The sequence below is a fragment of the Solanum tuberosum genome, unplaced genomic scaffold (genome assembly GCF_000226075.1).
Source record: "Solanum tuberosum cultivar DM 1-3 516 R44 unplaced genomic scaffold, SolTub_3.0 scf00296, whole genome shotgun sequence".
Taxonomy (NCBI): domain Eukaryota; kingdom Viridiplantae; phylum Streptophyta; class Magnoliopsida; order Solanales; family Solanaceae; genus Solanum; species Solanum tuberosum.
The window spans coordinates 197,202-209,401 of record NW_006239217.1 but is presented as its reverse complement, the minus strand read 5'-3'; the positions used below and the strand labels follow the sequence as shown (position 1 = coordinate 209,401).

The 12,200-nt window shown below is 35.9% G+C and overlaps 1 protein-coding gene and 1 pseudogene across 1 annotated transcript; both read right to left on the bottom strand.

The window, feature by feature from the left end:
• Positions 1-444: 444 nt before the first annotated feature.
• Positions 445-3,667, bottom strand: LOC107062996 (disease resistance protein RPH8A-like). The gene is made up of 2 exons (XM_015314339.1): positions 1,330-3,667; positions 445-600 (listed from the first exon to the last, which is right to left on the bottom strand). The coding sequence occupies exon 1, from the start codon at positions 2,873-2,875 to the stop codon at positions 1,373-1,375; it is 1,503 nt and encodes a 500-aa protein (XP_015169825.1). The 5' UTR covers positions 2,876-3,667; the 3' UTR covers positions 445-600; positions 1,330-1,372.
• Positions 3,668-6,054: 2,387 nt separating this feature from the next.
• Positions 6,055-9,749, bottom strand: LOC102585325 (disease resistance protein RPP13-like; annotated as a pseudogene).
• Between the last annotated feature and the right edge of the window lie 2,451 nt (positions 9,750-12,200).

Here is a 12,200-nt window from a genome sequence, read left to right as displayed (position 1 = left end):
TGGCCTGCTGGGCGCTCTGCATGGGCGCTCTGCATGGCTCACAAGGCCTGCTGGGCATTGGAAAGATCATTCCAAGGGTTTTGCAAACATAACTGGAAATACACCTAATTCATCCTGAGCTAGGAGGTATGACTATTCAAAGTTGATCAAAAACTCATTTTTTCCCCATACTTAAACCAAATTTCCAGATTTGAATTCTTTCCAAAAAAATGACTATTTCCAATTTCAAGCCTCTTCATAGTTATTTCAAATTGCAAGATGTCACAGAGAAGGTACCTTTGTTTTGTAGTTTGATAGCTCATTTGCAATGCACATATCGAGGGATCACGAATGTTACTACTTAATGCCTAGAAATTTGAGATAGACCAAGTTGCCTATGACATTGATCAGGTGGAACAATTAATCAAAACATCATAAAAATTAAAATCATTTTTGCATAGAATCCCAAAAACAATTCTCTTCAAACCAATTCCACACACTCAAAAAGCTCCAAACAAATACAATTTAAACACTAAAAACACACTCCTGAAACCTGATTAATGCTCCAATCAACAATCCAACTTTAGCCATACCAATCCCTTCAACTGCTTCTTTCTTCCCCCCTGCTCAGGACAGTATCAAGTGTCAACCAAATGATATATTGCTCATTAAACTCGGGAATAATACATAAATATGCCCTTAAACTTGGCTTCAACTGACATTAATGCCTTCCAACTTTGAGTTTGCACAAGTAGGCACTTAAACTTATATAAAATTGAACAGATAGACACATTCATCCTACGTGGCGTCCTACATGACAATTTTGTGTCCTATGTGGCATCCTACGTGTATTATGCCACAGGACGTGTGTGTCTACTTATTCAATTTTATGCAAGTTTAAGTATCTAGTTGTGCACACCCAAAGTTGGAGAGTATAAATGACAGTTGATGCCAAGTTAAAGAGTATATTTATGTATTATTCCTTAAACTCGTTATGTTTTTGGTACAATGAAAGTCATTTCCGAGGAAATATTTGTAATCTGCTTACCAAAATAGTTTCATAAAAAAGGGTGAAAGTCATTTTCCATAGAACTGTATTTAAATTCATATTAGTTGCTCAAAACAGTTTTATCCCATGAAAATCCTTTTTCTAGGTACAAAAATGACTTCTGCATACAAGACAAAATCTCAGCCATAATTAGTTTACTTATAAACAATAATTTGTAGTTGACTTTCTTTTAGTAAGTTGATATCGTAAAACAATTAAATTAAACTTAATACTAACATATCTGCAGAAAAGTTGAGTAAAACAAATTAAAGAAATGGTCATTCGGGATTGGGATTAATTACCTCTTCGATTATGGAATAGGACATAATATATGCTTGAAAAGCTTCATCGATAAGGAGTTCTCTCCACGTCTTTCATTCTCTCGGGAATCTCCTTTAGCTTTGGACAATGATAGATAGCAAGACCTTTAATGAGAGGCATGGCACTTGTGCCTAAATGCCATCTTTCTAGCTTCTCAAGATCATCAAGACGAAGGAACTCTAGTTGACTGAAACTGTTATCACTGCAAGTTAATTCATTTCCTTCATAAGCTTTTAATAAATCGAGATTCCTGAGGTTTGGCAACATCCCCAAAATAGGCATCGGATCTTTCATGAGTTTTGATTTCACAAGAACCATCATTGTGATGGAATTTGGAAATGCGTCTGATAGAGGCAGTTTCTCTATTTCCCCTTCTAACCACAATTTCTGGAGCTTTTGACAAGAAGTAAGAAATTCAAGGGCTGGGAATGATTCATCATCTTCACAACACAATGTGACAGTGCTAAGGTTATTCAAGCTGCTAATGTTGTTTAGGGAGTAGGATTTGGTAATATCATGCATGCTTAATTCTCGAAGATTAACTAAATCAACAGGGTCAACATTTTTCCACTGATCACAAGCAAGGCCTTTAAGAACTTGAAGACTACTGAGTTTGTTTATACATTTCAGAGGTTTTGAATAAGGAGCATCTAAATATCTTAGATCTATCAGGTCAGCTGTCTCTCTGGGTAGTTGGCATAAGCGCCCGTTTTCGTTTACGACACGAAGTGTCTGTAAATTCTTGAGGTTGCAAATGGAGGAGGGAAGACAATGGATACCTGTCAATCTTAAGTACTTGAGGTGGTATAAACTTCCTATGGCATCAGGTATAGTTCCACCAAAAGTATCCAAGTATAACACATACATATGTTGGAACACACTACTGAAGTTTATAAGACTCATGTTAAGAAAATCTGGATCGAAGAACATAACTGACCTCAACTTTAAGTTAGAAAGATCAAGTGAGAGGTACTTTTCTCCCTGATCATGAATGGCATGTCTGATACATAAGAAGGATATGGAGTGGTTTCTTGGATCATAAATATCAAAGAAGTTTACCTCCGATGCCTTTTGTATGGAAAGATCACGAACTACATCGTGAACCCTACATAGAATAACTTTTTCCCAAAATGTTCCAGCCACTTGAACCAAGCTTCGTCTTATCAGCTCATTTAAGAAGTCTTCAGCGACATCCTCCATTCTTTCTTCTCCTCTTGGTATGAAACCCTCGGCCATCCACAACCGTATTATGTTTTCAGCCTCGAGCTCTTGATCTTCTGGAAAAATACCAAAGTACAGAAAACACTGCTTTAGTGCAGTTGACAAATCGTTGTAGCTTAATGATAGTATGTAGGAGATTTCAATAGAGTCATCTTTAATGTTCTTCCAAAGGTGGTCTTTCACCTTTTGCCATTCATCTAGACCCCTTTTGTGCAAAAGTAGTCCACTCAATACAACAATTGCAAGAGGTAAGCCTCCACACTTGTCCACCATATCTCTAGCTAACCTTTCCATCACTGGAACCATTGCCCGAACATCAACTAGTTTCCTACAAAAGAGGTCCCAACTTTCTTCTTGGCTCAGGAAACGAAGTCTATGGACAAAACCTCTGTTGTCTGCTCTTTCAGCAATATCCTCTTTGCGAGTGGTAATAATCACTCTGCTTCCATTCTTGCTATCCAGGAATGCTCTTTTCAAACTTTCCCATGCTTCTCTCTGCCATACATCATCAACGACAACAAGGTATTTGCGTTCTTTTCATAAATCACGAAGGTAAATTTCTAGATCTCTTTCTGTCATCCTCTCCAACAAATCTAGAGTTTCCTTGGTGCAACCTTTGATAGATTTTATGATATTCCTAAGGAGATCCATGGTGTTATACTCTTGAGAAACACATATCCAAGCGCATGTTGGGAAGCTAGAGACTATGATAGGATTTGTGTAGAGGTTTCTCGCAAGTATGGTCTTGCCTAAACCGCCCATACCGTAAATGGAGATGACATTTCGACGAGGCTCTGCTTTGAGAAGTTCAGCTAACAATGATTCTACAACATCCTGAAATCCAACAAAAATGTGATCCTGATCATCCACATAGGAGGTAGTTCTCCTCAATGATCTAACCATGGCAGACTGATTACTTGAACCTTCTCCTGCATTATTGATATCTCTAATACCATAAGTATCTCGTTTGCGAGAGATATCCATGATTCGTTGCTTGAGTGATTCAATCTCCTTGGCAACTTTGTAGAGTTTGGTCTCCTTCCTACAGATGCAAGCGCAAGCCTTGAGACGACTAGAAAATCCATCATCATTACCGTTAGCAACCTCGAAGCTATAAGTCTCGAGTATAGCAACAGCGTCATTAGCAATAGAGTTGATCTCAAACACCCATTGTTGAATTCTTTGATCTCCACATTGCTTTAGTTCTGCATCTTTGAGGAAAGACTGTATGAAGAGTAGCTCATTTCTCAGCAATCTAACTTCATCTATGAGAGTTGTAAGCAGGGAAACTTTCTGTATTAGGAAATCACCCAATTTTTGAACTGCATATGACAGAAAGGCATCGGCCATTTTTAGGAATAACTACTTTCGATTGAAAAAAAGAGGAAGTTGTATATTGGAATACAAGTTGGAAAATGGAGAAGAGATAATATTATACCCTCAGAAGCAATAGACATAAAAGTAAGACCTCAAATAATGTGTTCAAAGGGTCCACTAATGTGAATAAAGTTTAGAAAAAACGAAATATGACCATGTGGTTTTTTGAAAAAAATAAATCAATTATTAGACAAGGACATTACAGTTCCCATTGTCTTAAAAGGACAAAGATGCAAGCAATGCGAAAGGTACATTTCAATAGAAGTATCTTCTTATTCTAACCAATCAAATTCTTTCTACACCAATTGATATTATTCTATAAAGATTATGTTGATGATGGAGTTGAAGCAAATGGTGAAGAGATCAAATACACATAACACACAAATTGCCGTGCAAGATGTCACGTGGAATGCGTTTGTCTATTTGTTCAACTTTATATAAGATTAATTTTCTATTTGTGCACACCCTAAGTTGAAGGACATAAATGTGAGGTGAGATCAAGTTAAAAGGCATATTTACGCATTAGTCTTAGTGTCGTTTAACACATTTATAGGGAACAAAAACCGAACAACAGTTTTCAACAACTATATCGAAAAGTGGCAGAATTCATTATCATCATTTAAGAGAGATTATCACTTATCACTTATATTACATCGCATGCTCTTCAAATGTAATCTAACCCAATTCGCTCAATTTGGTTAAGTTTGGGTTGGTTTTTGACCCGCCCAGTCATTAGCTGAACCTATTTTAACCAAATCCACTCAACCCATTAAAAATTGGGTTGATATGTAACATGAATTGGCTCATGACAATTCTTGTCAAAATGTTTTTTAAAAACTTTTTTTTTCAATTTGATATGTTATATAAAGTCATAATAAAGAAAAATAATAATTTTATTAGTACTAAAATAGTTTAAAAGAATAATAAAACAATTTAGTTTAGTAAAAATTGGGTTGGGTTGGGTTGGGTCTTGACCCAATTATTGTCTTAACCCTTATGACCCGCCCAAATTTAATCCAACCCACCCAATTGCTTATTTGTTCAATTTTAGATAAGTTAAATGTTTACTTGTGCACACCTAAAATTAAAAGTCATAATTGCTAGCTGAAGCCAAGTTAAGTTTATGTTTATGTATTATAATTAAGTAACTAACAAAGATATAATGAGAAAAAAATTAAAGCAATGTGGCAATCCCACCAAATTAGTCATGAGTCATGACATAAATTAAACTTTTTATTGTTTCACAAGGATGAATTGGGGTGAATTACTTCTTTAGGCCACTTGAGAAAAAATTATAGTTTTTTACCAAGATATTCATCTTTACATATAAGAAAATTATACTCCCTCCGTCCCATTTTATATGATGTACTTTGATTTGGCACAAACTTTAAGAAAAATGGAAAGAATTTTAAAACTTGTGGTCCAAAATGAATGATAGAAATTTGTGTGGTTGTAAATCATTTCATTAAGGGTAAAAAAGACATTTTATAGGCAAATTGTTACTTAAAATAGAAATGTGTCATTCTTTTTGGGACTGACTAAAAAGGAAAGTAAGTCATATAAATTGGGACAGAGGGAGTAAAATTTTATATTTAACAATCGAAACAAATTAGAAATAACAATGACCCAAATTTCATATTGGTTCCAAATACTTTGGGGCCAGAAGAAGAGAAGATTGAAGTGGAGAAAAATTGAGATTATGAGATTTCTTCTTAGAAACCTCCATTTCACAACTATTTGAGGTAAGAATTGTGATATCACAACTTTTGAAAATTGTGGGTTTTCGTTTTAGGCGTATTTTATTGGGTTTTGGCGTCTAATTGATATGCCCAACGAATTATTGTGGTGAAATTGATGTATTCTCTGTGAAAAAAGCATAGTTGAGATGTATTCTCTGGCCAAAAAGATTTTTCCATGCACAAATATGCCCTTTAATTTGATCTCATTTCATATTTATTCCTCTAACTTTGGGTGTGGACAAGTAGACGTTTAAACTTGTATAAGTTGAACAAATAAACACACATGTCCTATGTGGCATCCTACATGACAGTTTGCGTCCTACGTGGTGTCCTATGCGTATTATGTGTCTACTTATTTAACTTTATACAAGTTTAAATGTTTACCACATCCAAAGTTGAAGGTCATAAATGTGAAATGAGGTCAAGTTAAATGACACATTTATTGCCTTGAGATAACGTGCATTGTGATTTGATGTTACTTGAATTTATGAACCAAAATCTGTACTTTGTCAACTGCCTTTTGTGAAAATCTGATGTGTCATCGTCTGTTTTTCGGTTTTGTTACTCAGTAATGGTATTTGGTGTTGTTTCTGTCATTGATGATGCAATGTTGATCTTATTTACTAGCATGGAATGAATGTGGCTGCATTTAAGTAGACGTAAGAGGGCATCATCTGTCATTCATGATGCAGTAATTGGATTATTTTGGTACGCATTGCATCTCTACTTTTGCATTAAAAGTGGCGTCTTTCGTTAGTTTGTTTTATAGAATCTGTCTAAAATAGAAACAATGAGGCATCGGATTTTTGAGCTTGTGTGTACAGAATCAGAAAACCCCAAAATTAGGTACTAAAGCTAGTTAGATAAATGAACTCCTTTGCTATGCAATCGTGAAGAAAAATTATAAAAATGCTCCTTAATAAACGAGCTTTGGTTCATTTAGTCCTAAATGTATAAACATAATGGAAATAGTCTTTAATATATTCCAAAAGAAGTGATCAATTGGTCCTAATTAAGCCGTAAAAGTAAAGACAATTGCTACTTTGCTCTCAAATAAACCGAGACACTTGACATCTTCCTCCATACACGGTCTACTTAGGCCTCGAAACAGGGTAGCGACAATGCAAATCCTATAATGCTTTGTGCAAAAATCCATCCAAAGCTCACAATCAGTATCTGGATGCAAATACACAGCATACTTTTCATTCTTTTTGGAATCTGATGCAACTTCAAACACTCATGTCTACCCAAACCTTTAATAACAAGCATGGCACTTGTAGCTGAATGCCAACTCTCCAAGTCCCGAAGATTAACAAAGACGAACAAACTCCAACTGACCAAAAATGTCTTCAAGTGACAGCTTCTTCTCCTGTTTAACCGAAATATTATTAACACACTATTTATGAAATAAGACTTCATGTATGCTTGAAAAGCTTCACGTCCTTCATTCTCTGGGGAATCTTGTTCAGCTTTTTACAGTGATCAATACGAAGACCTTTAATCAGAAGCATGGCACTTGTGGCTAAATGCCATGTGTCTAGGTTCTCAAGACAAGCAAGACTAAGGAACTCGAGTTGACGGAAGCTATTATCACTGCAGAATATCTCTTTCCTTGATAAGCTCTAAGAAATTCGAGTTTCTTAGGTTTGGCAACATTCCCAAAATAGGCATCGGATCTTCCATGAGTTTTGAGTCCAAAAGAACCATCATTGTGATGGAATTTGGTAACAGAGGCAGTTTCTCTATTCTCCCATCTAACCACAATTTCTGGAGCTTTTCACAATAATAAGAAATTCAAGGTCTGGGAATGATTGACCACCTCTACAAAACAATTTGAGAGTGCTAAGGTTTTTCAATCTGCTAATGTTGTTTAGGGAGTAAGATTTGGTAATATCAATCATGCTTAATTCTAGGAGATTGACTAAATCAACAGGGTCAACATCTTTCCACTGATCACAAGAGATGTCTTTAAGAATTTGAAGACTAGTGAGTTTGCTTATACGTACCAGAGGTTCAGAATACGGAGCAACTAAATGCCTTAGATTTATTAGGTCAGCTGTCTCAGGGGGTAGTTGGCACAAATGTCTAAATTCACTTTTGACACAAAGTGTCTGTAAATTCTTGAGGTTGCCAATGGAGGAGGGAAGATTACCAATACCTCTCAAGCTTAAGAACTTGAGGCGGTACAAACTTCCTATGGCATAAGGTACAGTGCCACCAAGAGTATCCAAGTACAACACATATATATGTTGGAACACACTACTGAAGTTTATAAGATTCATGTTCCGAAAATCTGGATCGAAGAACATAATTGACCTCAACTTTAAGTTAGAAAGATCAAGTGAGAGGTACTTTTCTCCTTTATCATGAATGGCATGTCTGATACATAAGGAGGATATGGAGTGGTTTCTTGGATCATAAATGTCAAAGAAGTTTACCTCCAATGCCTTTTGTATGGCAAGATCACGAAGTAAATCATGAACCTTACATTCAGTAACTTTTTCCCAAAATGTTCGAGCCACTTGAACCAAGCTTCGTCTTATTAGCTCATTCAAGAAGCCTTCAGCGACATCCTCCATTCTTTCTTCTCCTCTTGGTATGAAACCCTCGGCCATCCACAATCGTATTATGGTTTCAGCCTCGAGCACTTGATCTTCTGGAAAAATACCAAAGTACAGAAAACACTGCTTGAGCGCAGTTGACAAATCATTGTAGCTTAATGATAGTACGTAGAAGATTTCAATAGAGTCATCTTCAATGTTCTTCCAAAGGCGGTCTTTCACCTTTTGCCATTCGCCTAGCCCCCTTTTATGCGAAAGTAGTCCACTCAATACAACAATTGCAAGAGGTAAGCCTCCACACTTGTCCACCATATCCTTAGCTAGCCTCTCCATTGTGGAGGTCATTGCTTGAACATCAAGTAGTTTCCTACAAAAGAGATCCCAACTTTCTTCTTGGCTTAGGAAACGAAGTTTATGGACAAAACCTCTGCTGTCTGCTCTTTCAGCAACATCCTCTTTGCGCGTGGTGATAATAACTCTGCTGCCATTCTTGCTATCCGGGAATGCTCTTTTCAAACTCTCCCATGCTTCTCTCTGCCATAGATCATCAACCACCACAAGGTATTTGCGTTTTTTTAAAAGATCACGAAGGTAAATTTCTAGATCTCTTTCTGTCATCCTTTCCAACAAATCTAGAGTTTCCTTGGTGCAACCTTGGATGGATTTTATGATATACCTGAGGAGATCCACGGTGTTGTACTCTTGAGAAACACATATCCAAGCTCGTGTATGGAAGCTATTGACTATATCAGGACTGATGTACAGATTTCTTGCAAGAGTGGTCTTGCCTAAACCACCCATGCCATAAATGGAGATGACGCTTCGACAAGGCTCTGCTTTGAGAAGTTCAGATAGCAATCTTTCTACAACATCCTGATATCCAACAAAAATGTGATCCTGACCATCCACATAGGAGGTAGTTCTCCTCAATGTTGTAACAATGGCAGACTGATTGTTTGGCCGATTACTTGGTCCATCTCCTGCATTATTATTGATATTTGTAATACCATAAGTCTCTCGCTTGCGAGAGATATCCATAATTCGTTGCTTGAGTGATTGGATCTCCTTGGAGACTTTGTAGAATTTGGTCTCCTCCTTACAGATGCAAGCGCAAGCCTTGAGACAACTAGCAAATCCATCGCCACCTTTACCAGCCTTGAAGCTGTAAGTCTCTAGGATAGCGACAGCGTCATTTGCAATAGAGTTGATCTCAAACACCCATTGCTGAACTCTTTGATCTCTACTTTGCTTTAGTTCTGCATCTCTGAGGAAAGACTGCATGAAGAGTAGCTCATTTCTCAGCCATCTAACTTCATCTCTCAGATTTGTAAGCAGGGAAACTTCCTGAATGAGGAAATCACCCAATTTTTTAACTGCAAATGTCACAAAGGCATCAGCCATCTTCAGGACTCAGGAGTATTGATTTTTATCTGGAAAAGTTGGGTCTGTATATTGGAATACAAGTCAAAAAATGAGAGATAGTGATATACACTCAGAAACAGTTGACATTAATAGTGATTAAAGTTGAGTAAAAACAAAAGACATAATACATAAACATGACCCTTAACTTGGCTTCAACTGACAACTATGACATTTAACTTTGGGTGTGCACAAGTAGACACTTAAAATTGTATAAAATTGAACAAATAGACATATTCGTCCTACATGACAAATTTGTGTACTACGTGGCATCCTACATGTATTATGCCACGTAGGACACATGTGTCTACTTGTTCAATTTCATATAAGTTTAAGTGTCTACTTGTGCACACTCAAAGTTGGAGAGCATAGTTGTCCGCTGAAGCCAAGTTAAGGATGAAATATGTATTAAAGCTTCTTTAATAACCATTACACAACATGCGGGAAAATATATGTATGTAGAAAAGTCTAAAAGTAAATAATTATATGTTGTACAATGGTCCACCTAATAAAAAGATTTATGATTGCCAAATATGTCAAACACGAATGTGGAAAATGAACAAGAAAAATTAAAGCAATGAAAGTGAAATGTGACCCACTTGACTGGGCAAGAGAAAATCAAAGTGTTCCCATTTGAAAAAATTAGAGTAATGAAAGTATATATGGAGAAAAGTCTATCAGTAATAATGATGTGTTGTCCAATTTAATTGTCCACCTAATAAATTTGTTTGGGTATGGTGATAATTACATCCACAATTTTGTATTGAATTTAAGTTATAGAATTGATGATGAATGTAAATATTTAACTGAAAATATTCATTATATCTTAACTCTTCTTTTTTATTTTTCCTTTTAATAGAAATATTTTCTTGTTATATCTTACCAAATCAAATTCTTTATACACTTTGATATTGTTATAGATTTTTTCTCTCTCCATGGAAAATTACTTTCTTGTTAAGTTCATAGACAATAACAAATAAGAAAGCTAAGGGAAAGGTACATTATTTCCTTTTAAGGTTAGATTACGTTAGGCGAAAAAGGCATGTCCTTAAATTTGAGTGAGTAAACTAGACTTCTAAGGATTTGATTATTTTGGTATGCGTTGGCGTCAGCGTTGCATCTCTAATTTTGCAGTAAAAGTAGTGTCTTTTATAGCTTGTTGAATCTGTCTGAAACCAAAAACCAAAAACTTAAGATACCAAAGCTAGTTAGATAAATGAACTGCTTTGCTATTGAAGGAGGAACAAAAAACACTAAATTGTGGACAAGAGAGTATCATATACTATTTTAAATATCACTTAACATATAAACCATCATCTTAAATGTTGATAAGCAAGAGAACATACAGTAGAACAATTAACTAAACCTTCACAAAATCATTTTTCCATTGACAGCTTCTTCTCCTGTAAAATACAAAAGATATATCAACTACCTGTTTACTTATAATGTTTAGGACCGTCATTTGCAGCAGAGTGAGTAAAAGGAATTGAAGAAATAATCATTGGGGATTGAGATTTATTACCTCTATGATTATGAAGAGGCCGAAATAGGACATCAATATATCCTTGAAAAGCTTCATCGAAAAGGAGTTCTCTCCACGTCTTTCATTCTCTCAGGAATCTCTTTTAGCTTTGGACAACGATGGATACCAAGACCTTTAATCAGAGGCATGGCACTTGTGGCTAAATGCCATCTTTCCAAGTTCTCAAGACAATCAAGATGAAGGATCTCCAGTTGACTGAAGCTGTTATCACTGCATGTAATTTCTTTTCCTTCATAAGCTCTAAAAATTCGAGATTCCTTAGGTTTGGCAGCATTCCCAAAATAAGCATTGGATCTTCTGTGAGTTTTGAGTCCGAAAGAACCATCATTACGATGGAATTTGGAAATTGGTCCGATAGTGGCAGTTTCTCAATTCTCCCTTCTAACCACAATTTGTGGAGATTTTGACAAGAATTAACAAATTCAAGGGCTGGGAATGATTCATCACCTTTACACAACAATCTGAGAGTGCTAAGGTTTCTCAAGCTGCTAATGTTGTTTAGTGAGTAAGTTTTGGTAATCTCATGCATGCTTAATTCTCAAAGATTGACTAAATCAACAGGGTCAACATCTTTCCACTGATCACAATAGATGCCTTTAAGAACTTGAAGACTTGTGAGTTTGCTTATACGTTTCAGAGGTTTTGAATACAGAGCAACCAAATATCTTAGATTTATTAGGTCAGCTGTCTCGCGGGGTAGTTGGCATTGTTAGCATGATAGACAACTAAATGATTGTATATATTAATGTAATTATATAGTGATATAAATTAGCATGATCATATACATTTGTTGTAGAATCATATGAATAAATATTGTGATAGAATAGCTGATTTGGAGGGATAGCAAGGCAGATTTAGAGGGATTCAATGGCAGATTTGTATAGATAGAATAGATGATCTTTAGGGATAGGAATGGCGGATCTTTAGGGATGTGTAATCTTTATTTTCTCTATATAATGGAAAGACTCTCACTTTGAGAGGCATTCAGCTGA

Coding starts and splice junctions, on each gene's coding strand:
- LOC107062996 (XM_015314339.1), bottom strand. CDS start 2,875: ATGGTTCCAGTGATGGAAAGGTTAGCTAGAGATATGGTGGACAAGTGT.